This window comes from Bufo bufo, chromosome 3 (assembly GCF_905171765.1).
Source record: "Bufo bufo chromosome 3, aBufBuf1.1, whole genome shotgun sequence".
Classification (NCBI taxonomy): domain Eukaryota; kingdom Metazoa; phylum Chordata; class Amphibia; order Anura; family Bufonidae; genus Bufo; species Bufo bufo.
Window position 1 is genome coordinate 301942134 of NC_053391.1, and position 27405 is coordinate 301969538.

General features: G+C 41.9%; 1 protein-coding gene across 1 annotated transcript in view; it reads left to right on the top strand.

Moving 5' to 3' along the window:
• CUEDC1 (CUE domain containing 1) overlaps window positions 1-27405 on the top strand; it is a 247841-nt gene that overhangs the window by 184363 nt on the left and 36073 nt on the right. The window contains exons 7-8 of the mRNA XM_040424225.1: window positions 9680-9763; window positions 12214-12309. Coding sequence (XP_040280159.1) covers window positions 9680-9763; window positions 12214-12309 — 180 coding nt within the window. The remainder of the gene's footprint in view (window positions 1-9679; window positions 9764-12213; window positions 12310-27405) is intronic.

Below are 27405 nucleotides of genomic sequence, written 5' to 3' on the forward strand. Positions count from 1 at the left end.
CCCCCCTGCACTTTACAGACAGCGATTTGTTGGTGTGGAGTCAAACCGAAAGTTTACATCCAGGGACCCAAGCGGAGCAGCAGATGCCAGAGAGCCCAGGACGCAGGAGCCAGCTTTGGGAAGCCGTCAAATATCCTTACCTTCGCAGGTGTGCACAGTTGTGAATCCCTGCATCTCCCAAATGTGCACAAACCCTTTAAAAAGAACCTGTCACCACAAAATGCAGTGCACCCTACAGGCCACATGTTATAGAGCAGAAAGAGCCAAGCAGATTTGATTGTATAGTTCTGTTCAATAAAGCTTGTAATTTTATACATTTAATTTTCTGCTCTTTCTGAGCTCAAGATGGCCTACTCAGCTATTATCAGTGATTGATTGCATTCCCTGTGTAAGTGTGCATACAGAGATATCTATCAATCTCTGGTAAGGTGGCCCCCATGTGCAACTGAATTCAGGACCTATCAGCTGTTTGAGAAGGCAGCGCGACACTTGTGATCGCTTTGGCCTTCTCTCAGCTTTTCCTAGGCCGAGTGATGACACATTCATCTGTCACGTGGCCTAGGAGCAGCTCAGCACCATTCAAGTGAGCGCTGGTGCAGGATCCCAGGGGTTGCACCACCACCGATCAGATAGGATGGGTCATCAGTAGAAAAATCCTGGGAAAATCTGTTTAAATAACATTACAACTTTTGCAGAATAAGTTGCCATAAAGATATCACTCTCCTCACCACCTCTTGCTCGATAAGATGCTGTCTGCAAATTGCACTGTATTTCTTGGTGACATGTTTTCTTAAAGCACAGTTAAGGCTACTTTCATATTCACGTTTGGTGCGGATCCGTCATGGATCTGCACAAACACTTCCGTTCAGATAATACAACCGTCTGCATTCGTTCAGAACGGATCCGTTTGTATTATCTGTAACATAGCCAAGACGGATCCGTCTTGAACACCATTGAAAGTCAATGGAGACTGATCCGTTTTCTATTGTGCCAGATTATGTCTGTGAAAACTGATCCGTCCCCATTGACTTACATTGTGTGTCAGGATCAGTTTGGCTCAGTTTTGTCAGACGGACACAAAAACGCAGCATTTTGGTGTCCACCTCCAAAGCGGAATGGAGATGGAACGGAGGCAAACTGATTCATTCTGAGCAGATCCTTTTCCATTCCGAATGCATTAGGGCAAAACGGATCTGTTTTGGAACATTTGTGAGAGCCCTGAACGGATCTCACGAACGGAAACCAAAACACCAGTGTGAAAGTAGCCTAAGAGGTACAGGCAGGTTATCTACATGTCAATAGCAATTAACATTTTAGCAGCAATACAGATAAACTCACAACCCTTGGTCAGTCAGCTGTCAGTGACTGTTTCTGAAGCTGGTGATGGTAATCCACAGAAGTGCAAACATATCCATGTCTGAAATAAAAAGAATGCAGAGTAAAGTACTGACCCTATTGGTACTTTCACACTAGCGTTAAAGTTTTCCGGTATTGAGTTCCGTCATAGGAGCTCAATTCCAGGAAAAAAATGCTTCAGTTTTGTCCCCAAAAACTGAACTGAACAGAACTGAGTGCTCCAAAATGCATTACGTTCCGATTAGTTGCGTTCCCAGACGGGAGAGCAAACTGCAACATGTTCTATTTTGCTTTCCGTCCTGGGGTTGTGGAGCAAAACGGATCAATCATGACCCCAATGCAAGTCAATGGGGACGGATCCGTTTTCTATGGCACAATCTGCAACAATAGAAAACTGATCCGTCCTCCATTGACTTTCAATAGAGTTAATGTCGGATCCGTTTTGGCAATGTTAAAAATATGTTAAAGATAATTCAACCGGATCCGTTCAAATGGATGCAGATGGTTGTATTATCAGTAACGGAAGAGTGAAAGTAGCCTAAAACAAATTCCATGCAGCCCAATGTGCCTTGCAGTGTTACCACCCTGAAAAAGATGACCCAGATTTCACTGAAATAATCTAACGTTCAGCCTGCGTTTAACTCCTGATGCATTTCCGGGTGACTCTGAATGTAATACTGCTCAGACTGGACTGTTACTGTGGTCGTCTGAGCACACACTACTACCTCTTTAACTCCAGACACTCCTACTGGTGACTCTGGTTAAGCTCCAGTGAAAACACGCCTGGGGTTAAATGCAGAGTGAACATAAGGCCTCTTTCAGACGGGCGTTGCGGGAAAATGTGCGGGTGCGTTACGGGAACACCTGCGATTTTTCCGCGCGAGTGCAAAACATTGTAATGCGTTTTGCACTCGCGTGAGAAAAATCGCGCATGTTTGGTACCCAAACCCGAACTTCTTCACAGAAGTTCGGGCTTGGGATCGGTGTTCTGTAGATTGTATTATTTCCCCTTCTGTCTCCTTTACTGAACAGGACCTGTGGTAACGTCACTCTGGTCATCACATGATCCATCACCATGGTAAAAGATCATGTGATGGATCATGTGATGACCGGAGTGACATCACCACAGATCCTTTACCTGTAGTGAATGCTCACCACAGGTCCTGTTCAGTAAAGGAGACAGAAGGAGATGCCGGGATCACGATCAAGTGGACTAAGGTGAGTTAAATTATTATTATTATTTTATTTCTTTTTTTAACCCCTCCAGCCCTATTGTACTATGCATTCTGTATTCAGAATGCTATTATTTTTCCTTATAACCATGTTATAAGGGGAAATAATAATGATCAGGTCTCCATCCCGATCATCTCCTAGCAACCGTGCGTGAAAATCGCACCGCATCCGCACTTGCTTGCGGATGCTTGCGACTTTCACGCAACCCCATTCACTTCTATGGGGCCTGCGTTGCGTGAAAAACGCAGAATATAGAGCATGCTGCGATTTTCACGCAACGCACAAGTGATGCGTGAAAATCCCCGCTCATGTGATCAGCCCCATAGAAATGAATGGGTCGGTATTCAGTGCGGGTGCAATGCGTTCAACTCACGCATCGCATCCGCGCGGAATACTCGCCCGTGTGAAAGGGGCCTAAGGGTATTTTTGGGACAGTCACTCTGCAAGGTTCATTGCAGGAAGTCCGCTTAGGGTCAGTTTTTTATTGTCATGAATATGTTTGCAATCCTGTGGATTACTATCACACACTTCTGTAAAAGCCACTGACACCTGAGTGGCCAATGGTGGTGAGTTTGTGTATTGCTGTTAACTAGAGATGAGAGAATCGATTTGTATGAACTGATTTATTAATTAAAAGGAGCTATTGTGCAGGGAAGGGCTGTCCCCGCTGCTCAAGAGAGACGCTCCTCCTGCCACTTTATTGACCGGGCGAACATCCCGCCCAGCCCAAACAATCTCATGCCTGCTCCTGTGTAGATGCCGCTACACTATGGAAGTGGTTTTGTCATGGTTTTAGCTGTGATCATGATCTGATCCTTCAGTGAGTAGGCAGCCCAACTTCACTGCTTAGATACATTTTCGGTGAAGACTGTTGAATTGACATTTAGAGAACAGGAGGGAGCGCAGAAAAGGAGCCTGATAGAAGGAAGCACCTTTCTCTCATATTTTACAAAGTTTCGTGATATCGCCTTTACGATTGAGCGATGAAAAAAAATGAAATGATAATTATACTTTAAATTCAAAATGTGAATGTGATTTTTACCAATGCAAACCAAAACTACATGTAGCAGAACACAGCTAATTGTGTAAACATATATGCAAATACTGGAAACATGTTTTTTCAGAATTTTTTCAGAATTAATGCTTGACTTATTGTACAAGAAAATATGAGAGACTTTGCACATATTTGTATCACAATTTTGTGGGCCCTCCCACCAACAATAAACTGGCTTTTTTGAAGTGTAGGTTAGCATCCAAAGAGGCCATCTTGTCATTGGTATCTGGACATACACAATCTCACAGTGCCTCCTGTTTTCATGTACTGTAGGTTTAACAGTAAAGCAATTCAGAAAAATCTGTCTGCCTATGACTTTGTGTGTAAACAGTATGCTAGGGCTGCAGCTATCGATTATTTTAGTAATCAAGTATTCTACCGATTAATCCAACGATTAATCAAGTACTCTTAAGAAAAAACGAAAAGAATGTTTTCTATAAAAACACATCAGCCCCCCAGTGCCATCTGTCCCCCCCCCCCCCCCCCAGTGTCGAGTTAATCGATTAATTTGAGTAATCATTTCAGCCCTACGGTATGCTGCTAAATGTATTGTTTGTTTGTTTGCTTTTGCATATCAGCCATGGTAGTGTGCCCCTATGTGTTTATTTCATATTGAATTGAATTGACAATTTGAATTAAAGCCTCAGTGGTTTTCCCCATCTTATCAAGTGATGGCATATTGCTATTGGGGTCACTCTCCAGGATCTCTACCGATCCCCAGAAACAAGGTGACACAGCCATGTATTCCCTTCTATGCTTTCCCTGCACAACAGCACTCTCTCCCATCTGGCTCTGCAGGGAACTGTTTTCTGCCCTGTGGGTGACCCGGTGTAACGCTCTGTTGGTGAAGAAGAGTGAAGGGGACACAGTGGTTAGGATCAGTTGATCTGAACCACTAACCACCTATGGTGGTGGAGCATTCTAGTGAAAATACCATCACACCTATAATATGGGACAATCCCTGTGAAGGGTTTTCCGGGATTCATATATTGATGACGTATCCCCAAGATAAGCAATCAGTATCTGATTTGTGTGGGTTTGATTCCTGGAACCCCTACCGATCAGCTGTTTGAAGAGGCTGCAACACTCCGGTCCCTTCCTAGGCCAGTGACGCCACGTTCATCGGCCACATGGCCTAGTGGCAGCTACAAGAAGTCCCATTTAAGTGAATGGGCCTGAGCTGCAATGTACGGAGCTGTGGAGAGGTTGCAGCACACACCGGAGCACCACAGCCTCTTCAACAGCTGATTGGCAGGGGAGCCAGTTGTTGAACACATACTGATCATTCATAACCTATCCTGAAGTTAGGCGTCCTGTAAAACCCCTTTAAGACAGGGTGTCATACCAATAAATCTAATATTATCACATTGGGGCAATTGTATTAGATATTAGTGGGTTATCATGAGTAATGGATTTTTATGGGTCTCATGTATAAGAATGCATTGTTATGCAGGCACAATAATACAGTCACAAATTATATGAATAATTTCCTGGTCATCATCTGGTTCCTAAAGTTTTGAAATGCCTAGAATTGGACAGTTGTCAGCTGCTATGGCAGGCAATGCTTGTTATGGTTCTTTGGATGTGGATATGTCAATTACCTTTAGTAACAAGAAGACTAAAGTTAATACAATCTAAATTAACCCCTTAAGGACCCGCGCCGTACATGTACGGCGGACTGATTGGGCAGCTGCGTCCGCCCAATCAGCGGCACAGACCCGGCAGTCACTGACAGCCGGGCCCCTGCTACATACGCCAGCATCGGTGAAAACACAGATGCCGGCGTATTAACCCCTTGTATGCTGCGGTCAAAGCAGAGGGTTTGCGGAGGGTACTCATGCCCTCCGCATCTCCATCGGGTCCCCGCGATGCAGTGGCAGGGACCCGATGGCAGAGAAGGCAGCCTTCCATAGACATCGGGTCTTGCCTTCTACGGAAGCCTGTGAGATCCTGCCCTTAGGCTGGGTCTCACAGGCAGGCTGTCAACTGACAGCCAATGCATTACAATACAGGTTGTAGAGGGGATCAGACCCCAGAAGTTGAAGTCCCAGAGTGGGACAAAAAAAAAAAGTGTAAAAAAAAAAAAAGTGTTTTTCATAATAAAAAATAAATAAAGTTTCAAGTAAAAAAAAGAAAGAAAAAAAGCCCCTTTCCCAAAATAAAACACATAAAATTGTAAAAAAGAAAAATAGGAAAAAGAAAACTGTAACGACCAGCTCTATAAAAATCATCCACCCCCCTCACCTCAACGCCGTAGAAAAAATAAAATAAAAACTGTTCTAAAACAACCATTTTTTGTCACCTTACATCACAAAAAGTGCAACACCAAGCGATCAAAAAGGCGTATGCCCCCTAAAATAGTACCAATCAAACCGCCACCTCATCCTGCAAAAAATGAGCCCCTACATAAAACAATCAGAGAAAAAATAAAAAAAAACTATGGTTTTCAGAATATGGGGACACTAAAACATGATTTTCAAAAATGCTTTTATTGTGTAAAACTTAAATAAGTAAAAAAAAGTATACATATTAGGTGTCGCCATGTCCGTAACGACCTGATGTATAAAAATATCACATGATTAACCCTTCAGGTAAACACCGTAAAAAAATTAAAATAAAAAAAGTGTAAAAAAGCTATTTTTTTTTCACCGTACACCACAAAAAGTGTAATACCAAGCAAGTCATATGCACCCTAAAATAGTACCAATCAAACTGAAAAAAAAATGAGCCCCTACATAAGTCACCCAAAAAAAAATATATATATTTGGCTTTCAGAATATGAAGACATTAAAAAAATCTTATTTTTTTCAAAAATGCTTTATTATGTATAACTGAAACAACAACAAAAAAAGTCATATTTGGTATTGTCGCGTCCGTGACAACCTGCTCTATAAAAATACCACATGATCTAACACCTGTCAGATGAACATTGTAAATAACAAAACTGCTATTTTTTGTCACCTTGCCTTACAAAAAGTGTAATATAGAGCAACCAAAAATCATATGTACCCTAAAATAGTACCGACAAAACTGCCACCTTATCCCGTTGTTTCCAAAATGGGGTCACTTTTTTGGAGTTTCTACTCTAGGGGTGCATCAGGGGGGCTTCAAATGTGACATGGCAACTTAAAATTATCCCATTGGCCCTGTCAATCTAGTGTAGCAGGGCGTGGCCAGAGGTGGGAGAACGGAGCTTCTAGGAGCAGGGGCAACGCCCCCCTGCTTCTAGGGGCTAATTAGCATATTATAAAAGTTAGATTTCTGGTGTAACGGGGGCATGGATAAAAGTAGGTATAGGCTAGTTAGGTTCAGCTAACATTAGCACATCGCTAATCTCAGCTAGTTTAATAGGGTTAATGCTGGTGACAGAAACCCTTTAAGGTGAAAAATGGCAGAGTCCTGAAGGGGTTAAATGCATGCTATATTGTATTGTAGCATTATTAGATGTAAACCATTTTGATGCATTGGTGTCTGTGGAAAAGTATGTTTTAACATTATACCTTTTGGAGATCATTTTAGGGCATCTGTCACTCTGTACAACCTGCCTTGCCCTTTCAATGGGTACTATGTAATAATCGCTCTGTGATGGTGCTGCTTTCATATTGAACACTTAGGCCCCTTTCACATGGGCGAGTTTTCCGCACGGGTGCAATGTGTGACGTGCGCGCATTGCACCCGCACTGAATCCTGACCCATTCATTTCAATGGGGCTGTGCTAAGGAGATGATGAGCGATGTTTTTCAATTGTGCTTTGCGTGAAAATCGCAGCATGTTCTATATTCTGCGTTTTACACGCAACGCAGGCCCCATAGAAGTGAATGGGGCTGCGTGAAAATCGCAAGCATCTGCAAGCAAGTGCTAATGCAATGCGATTTTCATGGATGGTTGCTAAGGAGATGATGAGATGAGCCCGGGACCCCATTAAAGTCCATTTACTGTATTATTTTCCATTATAACATGGTTATAATGGAAAATAATAGCATTCTTTAGTATAAAATGCAAAGTAAAATGTCAATTAAGGATTAAAAAATAATCAACTTTTTTTTTTTTTTAAACCCTTAATGGACATTTTACTTAGCATTCTGTATTAAAGAATGCTATTTTCCATTATAACCATATTATAATGGAAAATAATAAAATCTACAGAACACTGAACCGAAACCCGAACTTCAGTGAAGAAGTTCGGGTAACACATTCAGTTTTTTATCACGCGCGTGCAAAACGCATTAAAACGCTTTGCACTTGCACTGAAAAAACTGAACAACACAATCGCAGATAAAACTGACTGAAATCCGTGACGCCTGTGTGAAAGGGGCCTCACTGTCAGGTTTTCCTACAGATAACAGTTGATTGCTTGTTGTCCTACCAGGGGACACTCTATGATCATTCAAATGGGGTGCCGAGAGTCGGACTTCCAATTATCTAATGTTGACAACCTATTGTCATCAATATCATGACACTACACAAACCCTTTAACTATAAATCTGCAGTGTAATGGTAGGAAAAGGAAATGGGGGGGGGGGAATGAAATTCCTTTGAAGTTAATTATCATTATATTGTTCCTTCAGCTTATTGGAGACTTTGTGTCTTATAATATCAATTATACCATTGATATTCATACCACTCCTTAATAAACTTTTTCTATGAAAGATTCTCTGAGGTTAAAGGGGTTTCTTGGGGCCCAGCAACCTACCTTCAAAGGGTTTTTTCATTAAGACAACTTATCCCCTATTCCTATGATGGCTCACCTCCGGCACTCCAGCTGTGGTAAAACTACCTACAGAGATGCACACTTGCTTGGCTGATCTCAGAACGTTATAGAAATGAATGGAGCATGCAGGGAGTCATAGTTTCACCACAGCTGGAGTGCCGGAGGATAGCCATCACTGCCCTATCCTCTGGATATGGGATAAATGTCTGATTGGCTGTCTCCGGCAGCCCAACAGAGCTGAATGGAGTGGCAATGCCCAACAGGGGAGCACGAGCCCCCATTCTCGTGATCGGCGGTTGCCTCAGCAGTTGAACCAAAACAAAAATGTGGGCCTGTGCTCCCCCCGTTTGAATAAAGCAGTGGTCACAGTTCTGTAGTGGCACCCTATTCAGTTCTGTTGAGCTGCTGGAGAAAGCCGAGTTTGTGTACTCTTCTATCTCCAGCAGTCCCCTAAAGTTGAATGGAGCATATTTTTTTTTACCAAGTTTCCAGCTGGGTCTGTGGACGGGAACATCACTTCTGCCGCCCTATAAAGAGAGAGGTGCTGTGGACTGATCCAGAACTGTTACTCTCCCTGGTGTATAAGCAAACTTCTGTATATATTTCATCTGTGCATATACTAGGGGGTACAAATTATTCTGATCCCATCCACGGCTTCTCCCCCGTCCATAGACCAGAGGTCCAGGGAAAACCCCTTTTAAAGGGGGTTCTCCAGGAATTATGCAAAATGGCCACCAGCAACCTGTCCTAGAATGTGAGGTGGTTGTCAACACTTGCAGGGTGGGGCCTCACTACACTTCTCTACAATACATGGCAATGTTGCAATCCTACCTATAACATGCTATCATGGCTAGGCGGCCTGACAGGAAAACTTACCAAAATGTAGTATATGCAAATGCCAGAGTGTAATGTATAGTGAGGCCTCTCCCTCCTAGACAGCTCTGCAAGTGATGGCAACCAGTCGTCCTCACATTCTAGGACAGGTTGCTGGCAGCCATTTTAAATCATTCCCAGAGAACCCCTTTAACGCCCTGTGCACACTTCTCAGGATAGAATTGGGTCCCATCATGTGAGCCTTTCTCAAAGTAATGCATTTTAAAACAACTCCTCCCCAAAGCCTAATAATGAGAGACCTTGGACAACCTGTCCTACACAAAAATAGCAATGATTTGTGTGGCACATTTGCATAAAATAAACAGGCTGAAAAATACTGAAATATATTAACATTGTGTTTTTTTTGCATAAAAGCATGTTTCCTAAAGAACATTATTCCTCTCTTTGCTGAAAATGTTGAAACAAGACTTGTCTGCTTTTTTGTTTTTCAGATCGTTTGAAATATGAGTCAAAGAAATCTAAGTCTAGCAGTATGCTGGGGAATAATGATTTCAGTTTTTGCCCTTCAATAACAAGTAAGGACATATATTACTAGGGGGAAAAAAAATCAATAAATGATCTGTTAAGCAGTTGGGATTTCCCTGGTCATGTAAGGTGCATTTTTCAAGAGAATCTATCATTTTAGGTTATTTTTGTGTGGTAACTTTTTTCATAATAGATATATATGTTTTTTTACGATTTGCATAGCTACTGTACAAAATGAAAGCTTGGATGGTACTGGCAACAAAGACAGTTGTCATAAATCTCAGATGTGTTACTACTAGTGAGTGCAAAAGGAATAAATGGCTCCAAAGTCCCATCCTTTGTTTTGCTGATTGTTGGGCATCAGACCCACACTGGTCACACGTATATGGCCCAACTGAAGCATAAACAATAAGGGTTCTTTCTGTAAACTCCTTTAACTTCTTTGCTCCCCCTAACTTATTAGTACGTTAGTGGGGCTAGGAAGGTGTTGATCTGTTGCTGTGTCAGTCTGTAAAAAACCCATAGACTGTAATAGTGTTCTAACAGATATCGCCATGTCCAAAAATCTTCAATCTATTAAAATATAGAAATATTTATCCTGCGCAGTGAACGCTGTAATGGAAAAAAATAAAAAATGTGCAATTCGCAATTTTCTGTTACCTTCCCATACCAAAAAACGGAATAAAACAAGATCAGAAATATGTACCCCAGAATGGTACCAATAAAATCTAGAGTTCATCCCACAAAAAACAAGGCATCACACACAACTCCAACAAAACATACAAAAGCATAAAAAAGTTATGGGTGGTCCAATATGGCAATGCAAATTTTTATTATTTGAAAGATTTTTTAAAAGTAGTAAATCATAGTAAATCAAAATAAAAACAATATACATTTGGTATCGCTGTGATTGTACTGACCCAAAGAAATACACTCATCATGTAATTTTTAGCCATGAAAAGAAAACCTGAAAAACTATGGCAGAATTGCATTTTTTTTTTATTTCAACCAAAAAATAATGTTCCCATTTTTCAATACATAATATAGTGAATTAAATGGTGCCATTAAAAAAAAATACAATGGGCTACTAATGGGTTTTAGGCTAAGCTGCTGTTAAAAGGGCTAAGCATTGCATGGGTCCCATGAGAGGCGGGTGCCTACTCTAACTGCTAGGAAGTGCTGATCAGTGCCGTTTAACCCCTTAGATGTCATGGTCAAAATTAAAGAACAAAAAAAAGGTATGACTTTTGCAAAGCAGGGATGAAAAAAGGAGGAAATTGAATGGTCCTGGATGGGTAAAATGTCTACTGATTAGGACTTAATTCGCTCTGTTCACGCCTCTGATGGGGAAAATAACAATGCATGTCCTGATTTTCCCATCAAAATGACTGACTCCTTGATGGAACTATATGAACTCCATTATAAGTTTATATATATATATATATATATATATATATATATATATACACAGTACAGACCAAAAGTTTGGACACACCTTCTCATTCAAAGAGTTTTCTTTATTTTCATGACTATGAAGGCATCAAAACTATGAATTAACACATGTGGAATTATATACATAACAAACAAGTGTGAAACAACTGAAAATATGTCATATTCTAGGTTCTTCAAAGTAGCCACCTTTTGCTTTAATTACTGCTTTGCACACTCTTGGCATTCTCTTGATGAGCTTCAAGAGGTACTCCCCTGAAATGGTCTTCCAACAGTCTTGAAGGAGTTCCCAGAGATGCTTAGCACTTGTTGGCCCTTTTGCCTTCACTCTGTGGTCCAGCTCTCCCCAAACCATCTCGATTGGGTTCAGGTCCGGTGACTGTGGAGGCCAGGTCATCTGGCGCAGCACCCCATCACTCTCCTTCATGGTCAAATAGCCCTTACTTTCAAAGTTTTCCCAATTTTTCGGCTGACTGACTGACCTTCATTTCTTAAAGTAATGATGGCCACTCGTTTTTTCTTTACTTAGCTGCTTTTTTCTTTCCATAATACAAATTCTAACAGTCTATTCAGTAGGACTATCAGCTGTGTATCCACCTGACTTCTCCTCAACGCCACTGATGGTCCCAACCCCATTTATAAGGAAAGAAATCCCACTTATTAAACCTGACAGGGCACACCTGTGAAGTGAAAACCATTTCAGGGGACTACCTCTTGAAGCTCATCAAGAGAATGCCAAGAGTGTGCAAAGCAGTAATCAAAGCACAAGGTGGCTACTTTGAAGAACCTAGAATATGACATATTTTCAGTTGTTTCACACTTGTTTGTTATGTATATAATTCCACATGTGTTAATTCATAGTTTTGATGCCTTCAGTGTGAATCTACAATTTTCATAGTCATGAAAATAAAGAAAACTCTTTGAATGAGAAGGTGTGTCCAAACTTTTGGTCTGTACTGTATATGAAAGACGACACATTATGGAACGTTCACACCCTCTGTTAAACTTCAGTAGCAGCAACTGTTTTGTTTTGTGTTCTCTTATTTTACAGCAGATGAATCCCATACAGTTTCTGGTGGCTGTGATTCTAGCAGTGCTATATCTGAAGATGCCTTATTTAGGGATAAATTAAAACACATGGGCAAATGTAAGTATATTTAAAGATTGCTGTCTGAAAGCATTGATGTCACATCAGCATATTAGTTTATTTGTTACTGTATTTAATCAAACAAGTACATTTACACCCTATGCCAGTGATGGTGAACCTTTTAGAGACCGAGTGCCCAAACTGCAACCTAAAGCCCACTTATGTATCGCAAAGTGCCAACACGGCAATTTAACCTTAATACTACAGTCCAATATAGTATATGTTCCATGTACTTTATCATTTAGCTAAAATAGCCTGCCTGCATTCAATGTGCTGCCTTCTATGTTCATAGTGCACCCTGCGCTAATGAATGGCAGGAAAAGTCTAAGGCATATTGGTACACCATAGACTTTTTCCAAATAGCGGGTGCCTACAGAGAGGGCTCTGAGTGCCTCCTCTGCCCTATGCTGTGCTGCTAATCTGAATCTCTTTACTGAACTCCAGTGAGGGAGTAGATAAGGAAGCTTGACTTCTTTGTTCTTGCATTTTACATCAGGAAAAAAACCTTAATAGCTCGACCTCCAGTATATACTGAATATGGCTCCTCATGAAATTACACCAGCAGTTGGGACAGTGTGTCGTTCCAAAGTAAAGGCTAGATTGAAGCATTCACCATGAGGCCTCCATACTCGAACCTTACTGTCATGGGATCCCAAACAGAACCTGGAGGTCTGTAGCAGTCCATGTCTGTGAAGGTTCTCATTTATCCAGGTCATGGTATATCTGTAAAGAATAAATCAAGGCAACTGGACTTACTGTAGATTTCTTGAAAATGTTTCACTCGTTCTTCCAACGAGCTTTCTCAATTCTGAGTGACTGTACAAGAATTCTCTGGGAATAAATATGTAACTGAATCAACATCTGGTAATTATACCCAGCATGGGGTCAGAGGTCATGGGGTCAGAGGTCATGCTGGATATAATGACCTCTGACCCCATGATGGGTATAATTGCCAGATGTTGATTCAGTTACATATTTATTCCCAGAGAATTCTTGTACAGTCACTCAGAATTGAGAAAGCTCGTTGGAAGAACGAGTGAAATGTTTTCAAGAAATCTACAGTAAGTCCAGTTGCGTTGATTTATTCTTTACAAATGTAGCAGTCCATGCTTCTTGGTCATGACACCACTGCAAATGAAGGTGGTGGTGGATGTCAGTGGATGTCAGTGGCAGGACAAGTAATGGGTGCTGCAACACCAAATTTCCTTCTGCTAAGTGCCTGAAAATTATCTGGGTAGAGACAGTGTAGTGAAGGTACAACCTGTACCTGGATGGTAGACAACAAAACTCGGGGAGCTACTCATGCTTGTTCGTGGATCAAACCATCCTCTCTGTTGGAGGTCTGTCTGGGTCATGTAGAGCCTGTTCACATTGTGTGCATGCCCTCACATAACCACTACTTCCAACACCTCCTAACCGCTAGGTCAAAATGGCCTAGATTGAGTGCAATTCACCAAACGAGTCCAAAGTCTGTCAACTGGTCAAAATGTCTTCAAGTGCATCGTAAAGGCACGTCTAACAGTTAATGATCTTTCATCAAGAGGTATACTATCCAAATGTATCCATTTTATAGGGCAGCGGGGAATGCACTTTTACATCCTCTTGTGGCAATATCAAGTATCTAATCATACCACATCTGTTATAAATTACATATCTGACAGAGAAATTTTGTGTTCGGAAAGTCTTAAGACTATTTCCCTTTTTTCACATTTTGTTATGTTGCAGCCTTATATTAAAAAAAAAAATTCACTTTGTACCCCACCATTCTGCAGCCAGTACCCCATAATGATGACATGAAAACAGAATGTCCAAATCTTTAATAATTTATTGAAAAGGAAAAGCTAAAATATTGCATTAACATAAATATTTAAACCCTATACTCAGTACTTAGTTGAAGCACCTTTGTCAACAATTACAGCCTCCGGTCTTCTTGGATATGATGCCACAAGGTTTGCCACCTGGATTTGGTGATTTTCTGCCATTCGTCTCTCCAGATCCTCTAAAGATGTCAGGTTGGATGGGGATTGTCATTAATAGCCATTTTCTGGTCTCTCCAGAGATGTTCAGTTCAAGTCAGGGCTCTAGCTGGACCACTCAAGGATATTCACAGCGTTGTCACTAAGCCACTGCTGTCTTGTTTTGGCTGTGTGCTTAGGGTCATTGTCTTGGAAGGTAAACCTTCAGCCCAGTCTGAGGTCAACAGAACAGATTTTATTTCCCTCAACCCTGACCAGTCCCCTGGCCCAGGTGCTGAAAAATACCCCTACAGAATGATATCACCACCATGCTTCACTGCAATGATGGTACTGGACAGGAAGTTCTTTCCTCCTCGTGATTTGGTTTTTGCTATGATATGTATTGTCCAGTCAACTGAATTTACCACAGGTGGACTCTAGTCAATGCGTAGAAACATCTCAAAAGATGATCAAGAGAAATGGGAGTTCTCTAGAGCTAAATTTCTAGTGTCAGAGCAAAAGGTCTGAATACTTATCTACTCACGAATATTAGTTTTATCTTTTTAATAAATGTACAAAAATTTCTAAAATTCTGTTTTTGCTTTCTTATTATGGGTATTGGGTGTAGATCTATGGGGGAACACTTTAATTTTTTTCCGCTTGTCCGATGACAGCACCAGGAGGGAGGGTCTGCCTCCCAGGACAGGAAACCCACAGATATAAAAAAAAGGCGGAGTCTCTCCGTCTTTCAGTGGTTTCCTGCAGGCCCGTCGTTGCGTACCTTCAGTGAAGAGTATAGAGTAGTTTCTCCCAGTATGTATGGCTAACATAACATAGTAACATAGTTTATAAGGCCGCAAAAAGACATCTGTCCATCTAGTTCAGCCTGTTATCCTGCAGGTTGATCCAGAGGAAGGGAAAAAAAAAAATGTGAGTTAGAAGCCAATTTTCCCCACTTTAGGGGAAAAAATTCCTTCCCGACTCCAATCAGGCAATCAGAATAACTCCCTGGATCAACGACCCCTCTCTAGTAACTATAACCAGTAATATTATTACACTACAGAAATTCATCCAGTCCCCTCTTGAACTCTTTTAGTGAACTCACCATCACCACCTCCTCAGGCAGAGAGTTCCATAGTCTTACTGCTCTTACCAGAAGGAATCCTCTTCTATGTTTGTGTATAAACCTTCTTTCCTCCAGATGCACAGGATGTCCCCTCGTCACAGTCCTGGGGATAAATAGATGATGGGAGAGATCTCTGTACTGACCCCTAATATATTTATATATAGTTATTAGATCTCCCCTTATTTATCTATTCTCTAAAGTGAATATCCCTAATTTTGATAATCTTTCAGGGTACTGTAGTCCACCCATTCCTGTTATTACTTTAGTTGTCCTTTTCTGAACCCTCTCCAGCTCTGCTATGTCTGCCTTGTTCACAGGAGCCCAGAACTGTACACAGTACTCCATGTGTGGTCTGACTAGTGATTTTTAAACTGGCAGGACTATGTTCTTATCACGGGCATCTGTGCCCCTTTTGATGCAACCCATTATCTTATTGGCCTTGGCAGCAGCTGCCTGACACTGGTTTCTACAGCTTAGTTTGCTGTTCACTATAATTCCTAGATCGTTTTCCATGTCAGTGTTACCCAGTGTTTTACCATTTAGTATGTACGGGTGACTTGTATTATTCCTTCCCATGTGCATAACCTTACATTTGTCAGTGTTAAACCTCATCTGCCACTTCTCTGCCCACTCCTCCAATTTATCCAGATCCCTCTGTAGTAGTATACTGTCCTCTTCCGTGTTAATTACTTTACACAGTTTAGTGCCATCTGCAAAAATTGATATTTTACTGTGCAAGCCTTCTACAAAATCATTAATAAATATATTGAAGAGAATAGGGCCCAATACTGTCCCTTGTGGTACCCCACTAGTGACTGTGACCCAATCTGAGTGTGTACCATTAATAACCACCCTCTGTTTTTTATCACTGAGCCAGTTACTTACCCACATACAGAAATTTTCTCCCAGTCCAAGCATTCTCATTTTATATACTAACCTTTTATGTGGTACAGTGTCAAATCCTTTGGAGAAGTACAGATATACGACATCCATTGATTTGTCAAGTCTAGAACTTACCATCTCATAGAAACTGATTAAATTAGTTTGACATGACCGATCCCTCATGAAGCCATGCTGATATGGCGTTATTTGCTCATTTTCATTGAGGTACTCCAATATAGCATCTCTTAGAAAACCTTTAAAGGGAACCTGTCACCAAAAAAACGCTTACTAAGCTTTTAATAGTACCTTATAGTGCTGCATAGTAGTTTCCTTATGCACTTTTTCATAGTTTAGCCGCATCTAGCCTCCTGGAGAAATCGATGTTTTATTCAGCCGGTGCCCCCTGCTTCAAGTCAGGTTTGAAGTCAAGGGGGCAGCGGCCTAGGCGTCTCCAATACTGTTCTCCCCGCCTCCCGCCGCCTTTATTGACAAGCCGGATCTCAGTGCCGGGACCGCGCTCCGAGCCCGCATGCGCAGTAAAGGGCTGCTGTAGCGCGATCCTGGCTCCGGCTCGTACACTCAGCCGGCTTCAGTTTCGCTACTTCAGTTTTTCTGGAATATTTAGGTGGTTTATAATAAACCCCTATTAGTATTTTATTATTGTTTTTTCCTCCATGAATTTCTACTCCACATGTGCATGTCCCTCACTTATATCTTCCCTGAAGAATGGGTAAGGGTGTGCGCCGGGTGAGTTCCCTGCTCCACACACCCCGAATATGGAAAAAGTGCAGCGAATTTATTAGATTCACAGGATTCCGCAGAATGCTTACAATTTGAGACACGTGGCTTCAGCAGAGAGCAGAGCGGGTCGCAGAGACGCAACTGCAAGTGACATCACAGTTATTGTAAGAGCGGGAAACGGAAGTACAGGGAATGTGGGTGCTTTCAAATTGCGCTGTCTGATGGAGTATATACAGCCCAGTCAGTAAACCTTGGGTTCTTCTTCAAAAGGTTTCCTTGTTCAAAATCAGAGGAAAGTATGGGGTTTTACTCCACTATATTCCCAGTAAAAACAGCCAAGCAGGGACTGCAGAACTATAATACACTTTAGTCGGCTGAACAGATTTCTGGCTTACAAGAGGTTCAAGATGAAGACAAAATCAGTAGTGGACCTTCTGTTCAAGAACTGCTTCATCTTCCAATACTTCCCAATTAGCAGACATTTTTTAGGGTAGCATTGCAGTTCCAAGATCAGCTGAAACATTTTCAATTTCAAGTACTGCCTTTTGGAATATCTATGGCTCCAAGGATATTTACAAAGCTGTTGGCACATTTAAGAGAGAATAATATCCTATTTGTATCTTACCTGGATGACTTTCTGATAGTAGCTCCATCCAGTCAGGACTGTACATTTCAGGTGGAGCGAGTAATACAGATCCTGTTATCATTGGGTTGGATTTTGAACAGAGAGAAATCCACACTGATTCCTCAGAGAGCACAACAAATTTGGGCCATATTGCTGGACTCGGAAGCTCAGAGATGATTCCTTTCCTCGGACAAGGTTCTGAAGGTTACATCAGTAGTCCAAAATCTTATAGAAAACCATTATGTTTCAATATGTAAGGGGATGTCTGTTCTGGGGACTCCTAACATCTTATATGCCAGCAGTTCAGTGGGCCATAGTTCATTCAAAGAATCTGCACAATCAAAGAGTCAGGGATTCTTAAGGCCTGGATAGGAGAACTAAGTGACATCATAACAGATTCCAGTCCAACATCTTGGGGAATCTTTATAGGGGAAAGATTACTTCATGGTTTTTGGGAAGAGTATCTTGTATTGATCGACCGATATTGATTTTTTAGGGCCGATACCGATAATTTGTGAACTTTCAGGCCGATAGCCGATAATTTATACCGATATTCTGGGAATTTTCATTTTTGAGAAAAAAATAATTTCCTACACAAATCTGCTGAAAATTAATGTTTATTGTTAATGTGTATTTTTTTGTTTATTGTTAATGTGTATTTATTTTAGTTTTTTTAAATCTTTTTCATTTATACTTAATATTTTTTTTTTTTTACTAACTTTTAGCCCCCTTAGGGACTAGAACCCTTGTCCTATTCACCCTGATAGATCTCTATCAGGGTGAATAGGAGCTCACACTGTCCCTGCTGCTCTGTGCTTTGTGCACACAGCAGCATGGAGCTTATCATGGCAGCCAGGGCTTCAATAGCGTCCTGGCTTCCATGGTAACCGATCGGAGCCCCAGGGGAGAGGGGACCCTGTGGCCACTGCCACCAATGAGTAATACTGGGTGGGGGGGGGGCGCACTGCGCCACCAATGTTTTTACTATTGGGATGGGGGTGGGGGGCGCACTGCGCCACCAATGTTTTTACTATTGGGATTGGGATGGGGGTGGGGGGCGCACTGCGCCACCAATGATTAATACTGGGGGGCTTGGGGGGGGGGGGGGGCGGGCGCACTGCACCACCAATGAAGATAAGTCTCTCAATCATTCATATACAGGAGGCGGGAGCTGGCTGCTGAATCACATAGCCGGCTCCCGACCTCTATGAGCGGTAGCTGCGATCCGCGGCACCTGAGGAGTTAACTACCGCGGACCGCAGCTACAGTTCATAGAGGTCGGGAGCCGGCTATGTGATTCTGCAGCCAGCTCCCGCCTCCTGTATATGAATTAATGAAAGGCTTATCTTCATTGGTGGAGCGCTGGCCACAGCCCCTCCCCTCCTCTTATTTTCTCTCCTCTCATTGGCGGCAGCAGCAGCACAGGGGGAGGGAGACACTGCTTCCTTCTCCCCTGTGCTGCGGAGGGAACACAGAGAGCGCTGAGAGCAGCGCGTTCTGTGTTCCCAATACGTTATCGGTATATCGGCAAAATAGATGCCGATACCGATAACGTTCAAAATCCTCAATATCGGCCGATAATATCGGCCAAACCGATAATCGGTCGATCCCTACTATCTTGGACAGGTCTTTAAATGTAAAAGAATTGATGGCGGTTCTTCAGGCTATGCAGAATATTTTTCCTTTGCTTCAGAATCGACACTTAAGAGTATTATAAGATACGTAGTAGCACATCTGAACCACCAATGGGGCACCTAATCCAAGGATTTTGGGGAAATAGCAGCCCAGTTATTTTCTCGAGTGGAGGGAAAAGCTTTATCTCTGTCTCTGCATATCCGAGTAGTGGACAATTGGAAAGCAGCTTTTTTAAGTCGGCAGAGCTTGGATCAGAAAGACTAGTCGCTCAGTCTGGAGGCTTCTTCCCAGGTAGTTCAGCTTTGAGGAGAGCCAGAGATAGATCTCTTTGCTACAAGTGTGAATAGGAAAGTAAGAATTCTTTTCTCTATAACTGATGGATCAACCAACAGCAGCGGATGCTTTCCTTCAGCCCTGGGGTCAAGGACTAGTATATACTTTGCCTCCTTTGCAACTGATTTCCAGGGTCCTGAAGAAAATAAGAGAGGACAGGGCAAATGTGATTTCTTATTAGCCCCTTTCTGGCTCCAGTGGTTCTGGTTCACCTGGCTAAGGGTACTTTACAGGTACAGTCTGTGAGAGATCCCTTGTTACTTCTGGAAGTTCCAGGTCTCATGAGTCGGGGTCCAATTTTTCACCTTACAGTAAAGGGACTACACTTGATGGCATGGCTTTTGAGCAGCAGCTGTTAGAATAAGGATTGTCTGAATCTGTTATTTCCACTCTGTTGAGAAGTACTGTACGAAGCAAGTAACTTCTAAAATATATGCTAGGACTAGGTCTGCTTTCTTTACTATTTTGAGCATCAATCCATCTCCTGTCGGCTAAGCCTCCCCAGAGATTTAGATAAAAGCTTGTCATTGCAGGTTTGAGCGTTAAGCATTTTGTTTGACCTTAGGTTTGCTTGTCATCCTTTGGATTATCAATTTTTTCAGTTTTATGTTTAGAGATATTCCTGCCAAGATTTCTAGAGTTCTTCTTTGGGATGTGAATTTAATTATGCAGCATTTAATCAAAGAGCCATTCGAACAATTTAATAACATTACAATTAAGTTATTGATGCTTAAATGTGTATTCTTGTTAGCAATCACTTCAGCTAGGAGGATAGGAGAACTACAGGCATTATCAATTATCCCCCCTTATACCTCACCTACATTCAAGATGACTGGATTATGCTTAGGCCACACCCAGCTTTTCTTCCCAAAGTAGTATCGTAGTTTCATAAGGACCAGAAGATATCCCTTCCGTGTTTCTGTAACAATCCTCAAACTTAGAAAGAAGTGGAGTTTAATTGTTTAGACGTTAGGAGGTGTGTATTATCCTATTTAGATGCCATGGAAGACTGGAGAAACACTTCCCCTTTCTTTGTGAAGTTTTCAGGTCTAAATAAGGGTAAATCCGCCAGTAAGGGCACCTTAACTAGATGGATTAAACAGGCTATTTGTTTAGCTTATGTTTCCATGCAGAAACCGGTATCTTGATGGATGGACCATTCGACCAGGACAGTCTCCACTTCTTGGTACAGAAAAAGTGGTGATGTCCATACAAGACATCTGTAAAGCAACCACCCGGACGTCGGCACTTACTTTCTTTAGATTGGATCTTTCTGGAGCTCCTGATGAAAGGTCATATACAGGTGAAACTCGAAAAATTAGAATATCGTGCAAAGTTCATTTATTTCAGTAATGCAACTTAAAAGGTGAAACTAACATATGAGATAGACTCATTACATGTAAAGCGAGATATTTCAAGCCTTTATTTGGTATAATTTGGATGATTATGGCTTATAGCTTATGAAACCCCAAAGTCACAATTTTTAGGTACCCTTTGCTCAGGGGATATGGATTAATTAGCTGACTAGAGTGTGACACTTTGAGCCTAGAATATTGAACATTTTCACAAAATTCTAATTTTAAGCTGCATTAATGCAATTCCTTTTAATTTGCATTGCTGAAATAAATGGACTTTTGGAGGATATTCTAATTTTTCGAGTTTCACCTGTAGGCTGTGGTCCCTCAATGAGTTTCTCTTCTCTGGAATCTCTCCTGGTGCTGTCATAATTACACTAACTAGTAATTTGATTTTTCAGAGTTTATGATAGCACCCTTCTAAATCCTTTCCTGGTTTCATTTCATGGTGTTGCTAATGGTATCTTTGGTTGTGGTATCACTGGGTGAGCAAGAAAAGGAAAAAGAAAGAATATATAAATGAACCAAGCTAAACAGAAGTATGCCGAGTTATATAATATAATTCAGAAAATGTGGATTTGAATCTGAAGGTGGTCTCTTTTCTCTAAAAGAGGGAGAGGTTTCTTTTTTATATCAGTGGGTTTCCTATCCTGGGAGGTAGATCCTCTCTACTGATGCTGTTATGGACTGCGGTAAATCAAATTACCTGTAAGTGTAATTATCATTTTTTTTACTTTAGAACAAGGCTACATTATAGTAAAATGAAGACTTTCCGAATGCAATGAAAGTCATTGCATGTAATGGAGTCGACAACCCTTTTAAACGGGTATTCTCATCACGCAGTTTTATACTTACCTTCTCCCGGCGCGCTGTCCACTTCCTGGTTTCGGCAGGGGGCGGGCTCCATCTTGATTGAAGTCTTCTCCCGGCCGGGCCGCGCGCTGGACTGAACGCGCACGCCGCCGCGAATGCACCCTGGTGACTTCTTCCTGGCAAGTATACTATACTGGCCAAGAAGAAATCACCATAGCGCATGCGCGGCCTCGGCGTGCGCTTTCGGGACTGCGCGCGGCCGGCAGGTAGAAGAGAAGAAGTCATCTGCGCAAGTGCTGCCACGCGATTCCTGAGAAGAGCGGTGGCCGTAACCAGGGGAGACGGAAGACAACAGTCAGATAAGTATATGTTCATTTTCTTCTAAGGGGTGGAAATTAGTTAATTAAATATATTTAGAAAAATGATCATTGTTAAATCATTAACAGATTTAACAGTGATCATTAAGATGGGAATACCCCTTTAAGTCAGATTCACTCATAAAGGTGGGATTTTTATTATAAGGCAGATGAAACTAGCTTGATTACAAAAAAAATATATCTTAGTCTAGCATAAAACATGAAGACAGTCTGTAGTGCTGTGGAAAGGTTGGCAGAAAGATCTGCTATGTCTATTTATATCTAAAGTGCATGTACTATACTATGGTGACCAAACTTCTGTAGCAATGTATTGAGGCATGTGGAGAGAGGTTGCTGTTAATAATGATGGAGCAGCGTCCTGTTTGTAGAAGTGTCATAGAGAGGTGATAAATACCTCACAAGTACTGCCTTTGGTGCGTTTATTTGTATTTCTCATTGCGAACATGGAAATAGTTCTCTTATTACCTTTGGAGAAACTGGAGCAGCATAAACATGGAAAAATACTGGATCATTTTGAGTGTAAAAACTGGTTTTCTTCTTTGGATTCCTATATCAGTCCTAGCCAGATGGTCCCTGAAGTGAAGTAAACATTTGTGGTACATCATTACTGGTAGTGTAATACAATGTGTTAAAGGGGGCCAATGTTTCCTGAGCATATACCTGATCTTCAGCGTCAAAGGTTCAGTTGACTGAATTGGTAAGTGTTTTATTGGCCGAGGGAGAAATAAATAAGTTATGTAGTTATGTTAATTTGTTTGAGAGGTTTCCAGTTTCTCTGAACTTGCATCTGGTTGGTTGCAACTTTTCATTCGGAACTGTGTAATGTGAAACAATCCGAGTGACGCAGAACTGGGATCATGTTATCGAGTTTTTTGTGATCCAAGAACTATATAACAATATACTAACAATATAATGGCACCAGCAATTTGGGTTTGGGGTTAAATTGTAAACATCCCATTTAAGCTGGCTATGTAGCTAGTGACATTTCAGCCCAATGCTGTTCAACTAATTTAGACAAATAGAGACTGAGGCCAAAGGAAGCGCATACAAGCATTTTTTTTACATGTGCATCAAATGTTGTCTGTTCCACTGACCCATTTTTAAGCAATGGAAGAATAAAGAAAGTGTTTAACATCCGAAGGTGAGTGCCGCAATTTTCTTTTTCTTGTGCACTGGATAATTTAGACAAATTGCTCTCACATAGAAAAATATTCTTATAAGATTTAGTCAAGACTGCACTGAACCGAAGATCCATGGTAATCTCTGTCTGCTGTGTAGAGGCTGTTCACATCATACTGTATGTCCAAAGTGCTGTAAAATATTTTGTATCAAGTAATATGAAGTCTAATCCACCCAAAACATACCTCGTATTAAAGACTGTGATAGGGTTTTGTTTCTGTCTTAAAGGATAGGTCATCAGTATCTGATCACTGGTGGACTGACTCCTGATACTTTCCCTCAGGTGTCTACAGCACACAGGCGAGTGCTACCGCCTCCTCTTAGTATACTAAGCATAGTGATGTACTTTGTATAAGGGACTGTGTTTGATATTACAGATCAATACCATTCACTTGAATGGAACTTAACTGTATGAAGGCCATGAGACCAATGAAAGTGACATCACAGGTTGAGAAGGAGGCCGCAGCATGAGCGCTCTGGCCCCTTCCAACAGCTGATCTGTGGTCGTGCCAGTAGTTTGGTCCCCAACCATCAGATATTGCTGACCTATCCTGAGAGTAGGTTATAAGATTTTTAATTCCCCGGAAACTCCTTTATTTGATAAAGAGAACAAACTTGGAAAAGTATATTATTTTTCACAGATTTTTATTCCTTATTTCTATGTCCTAACATTTTTTACCACCTTTTTCCCACCACTCTATATACCATTTATCCTAATGGACTAGACACCACTAATTTTCTCACACGGATCCATCCTAAAAAACTGGTACCAGCCACCCCTTATCTGGCACCAACCACCAGTGCCCAGATTCCCCCACTCACTCACCTCACTCACCAAAAATCCCTACCTTATTTTTAAACTAGTATTTTAAATAAAACTACCATATTTAATCCCATTTATGAGTGTGCCTGCTATCTCCTTATTTTAAATGTCAAAATATTAGGAATGCCAGAAATCAACCTCTCCCAGCAGAACATTGCCCAGAGAATAACACCGCCCCTGTTAGCTTACAATCTTCCTATAGTGCATCCTGGTGCCATCTCTTCCCCCAGGTGAACCACACATACTCACCTGACCATCCACATGATGTAATAAAAAAAATTGATTAGTCAGACCAGACCGCCTTCATCCAGGGCTGCATGGTCCAGTTCTGATGCTTATTTGCCCATATTAGCCACATTCAGCAATGCATAAGGGTCACCATGAGCACTCTAACCTGTGTGCAGCTATGCAGCAAAGTTGTGTTGCGCTGTGTGTTCTGGCACTTTTTCTATCATAGCCAGCATTAAGTATTTCACCAATTTTTGCTACAGTAGCTCTTTTGTTGGATTGGACTAGAAAGACTAATCTTTGCTCACCATATGCATTGCTGATCACGCCCTCTGCTGGACGTTCTTCCTTGGACCACATTCGGTTGTTCCTAACCACTGCTTATGGGGAACACCCCACATATCATGCAGTTTTGATGGTGCTCTAATCTAATCGTCTGGGCATCAAAATTTGGCCCTTGTCAAAGTCACTCAAATCTTTATGTTGCTCAATGTGCCTAGTGGATAATTGCTGTTCTTTGTTGTCAGCAGTTCCCAATAGTAGATATATAGGTAAACCAGCAGATGGCAGTAATGTTTCACTTTCGTTTGCTTCAAATTAAATTACTATCACTAAATTTAATTATATAGATGCAGCCAGAACATTTTAGCCTGATTGAATTCATAGATTTATAAACCTTAATTCACATAGTGTAAACTATTTAGTGTAGTAGTGTCTTTCCATTATTGTTTATCCTTACTTTTATATTAAGTGGGTAGAATGAGTGGAAAGAATTTAATTTCTGTGCTTTAAATGTCACACTCAGTCCATGCATGTTGTATTATTGGTGATGTGAATCTTCACTGAGCATAAATGCTCAAAATTGCTCATAAAAAGATCATTATTGGGTTTGGTGGAAAATGTGTATTTGGTTCTCTGCCTAATGGCAAAAATAGCTGCCCGACTCTGAGAGACTAAAAGCTGGATTTCTTCAGGCTTGGATGTTTATTAAAGGGTTCTGCAGTTTGTTTAACCTGATGATCTATCCTCTGGATAGATCATCAGCATCTGACCGGCGGGGGTCTGACACCCGGGACCCCCGCCGATCATCCGTTTGAGAAGGCAGCGGTGCTCCAGCAGCGCTGCGGCCTTCTCACCGCTGACCCAGTGACGTCACGACTAGTATTAACTGGCCTGGGCACAGCTAAGCTCCGTTCACTTGAATGGAGCTTAGCCCCGCCCAGGCCAGTTGATACTATTCATGACGTCACTGGGCCAGCGGTAAACAGTGAGAACTACACACAGCATTTTTAGTCTGGCCAGAAAGCGGCCGGATCCCGTTACAGTAAATGGGGATCCAGTGGTGCACAGTGGTATGCGGCCATGCCAGATACAGTGAACTCTGGCAGGCTGTTCCTCCACCGGAACAAACTGCAGGAGTTCAGAGCACATATGTAAATCCAGCCTTAGAGTTAGAAGGCAGTCTTGTATGCAATGTCAATGTCATTGCTTATTAATCACCATCTTCTCTTCTAATTAAAGGGGTTTTCCATCTCATCCACCATGACCCTTGACCTCTGTGGGGCAAAAATAGAGTTTAAATTGCCCCCACCCCTCCTCACCCTCAGTGTTTTTCCTGCCACTACGGGGTCAGCAGGCAGAGAGAGGCCTCTCTTTGGGAGGTGAAGATTTTGCTTTTTACCTTCATCTTCCCCCGCTGCTCTCCCGCGGCAGGGGCTAAGGCTGGGCAGCGGGGGCAACATGGAAACTCGCTCCGGCTCATGCTGGGGCCTGCGCTTCCATTTCAGTTTGGGTCTCCCTTCCACTCCAAGTAGGAAGCAGACCTCTCACTGCTGCAGTCTCATGGGGGCGCTCGCTCCGGCTCATGCAGGGGCCTGCGCTGCGTCCTTATCACGACCCGGCTTCCACAGCATTCAGGAAGCAGACTGTGGATGCCGGTAGTCACGTAGGACACATTGACACCAGCAATTCTGAATGGGGGAGGCGGCGCTACGACGCACAAGGATGACATCAGAGGCCGGCAAAGTTAAAAGTGGCGCTCATGCAGCTCTGAAACAGCATCACTGCCACCATGTCAACACAGGAAGCTCCAGCATCCCGTGAGGAGGGCACTGATTCCTCTCTGGCCGCACCTCCTGTGAGTTCTCCTATGGGGAGTATGGTCTTGTTCATTTTATATTGTGTATCTATGATTCGCTATGTGATATTTGGTTGCTCTTCTCTGTTCCTTAGGGAGCTAGAGAAACAAAGTCTAAAGCCAGACCTCTAAAATACGCTACTTGTGTCAAGAGACTTCTGGATAACTACAAAAAAAAATTATGTAAAGTCTGCATATCGGACGAACTGAAGGAAGAGCAACCATCTATCTTTTCTGAGATGAAAGCTTTTATCCAGGAGGAGATCAAATCTTCCATGGCCTCGCTCAGAGCCCCTAGTCCCATCCCGCCACCTAAGAGACCAAAATTATCTGTTCAATCCTCCTCTGAGCCAGAGGACATTGACGAGGATGCCTCTACCTCCAGATGAGGTTTTGAGGAAGTTCTTATGTCAGAAAGCGAAATTGTTGAAGATGACAACAAATACTTCTTCTCCTCTGATGAGATGGAAGAGTTACCTAAATCCATAAGGTCCACTATGGGTATAGAGGATACTCCCAAACCATGTACGGTACAGGACGAAATGTTTGGGGGATTACAAGCTAAAAAAATCCAAAGTATTTCCCATCAATGAAAACATTAAGGATATGATCCTGGATGAGTGTATCAAACCTGAAAAGAGACTAGGGGTATCAAAGGAATTCAGGAACAGACTAAGATTTGATCCAGCTGAATTTAAGATATTTTAGATCCTCAAAATCGACATTCAGGTAGCGAAGGTAGTTAAAAAGACGACCTTACCATTTGAAGATTCTACCAGGGCTGTGGAGTCGGAGGCAATTTTGGGTACCTGGAGTCGGAGTCGTCAAAAATGAACTGACTCCTACTAAATTTAAATTGGGATAAAAAAAGCAAGTTTAAATGTCCC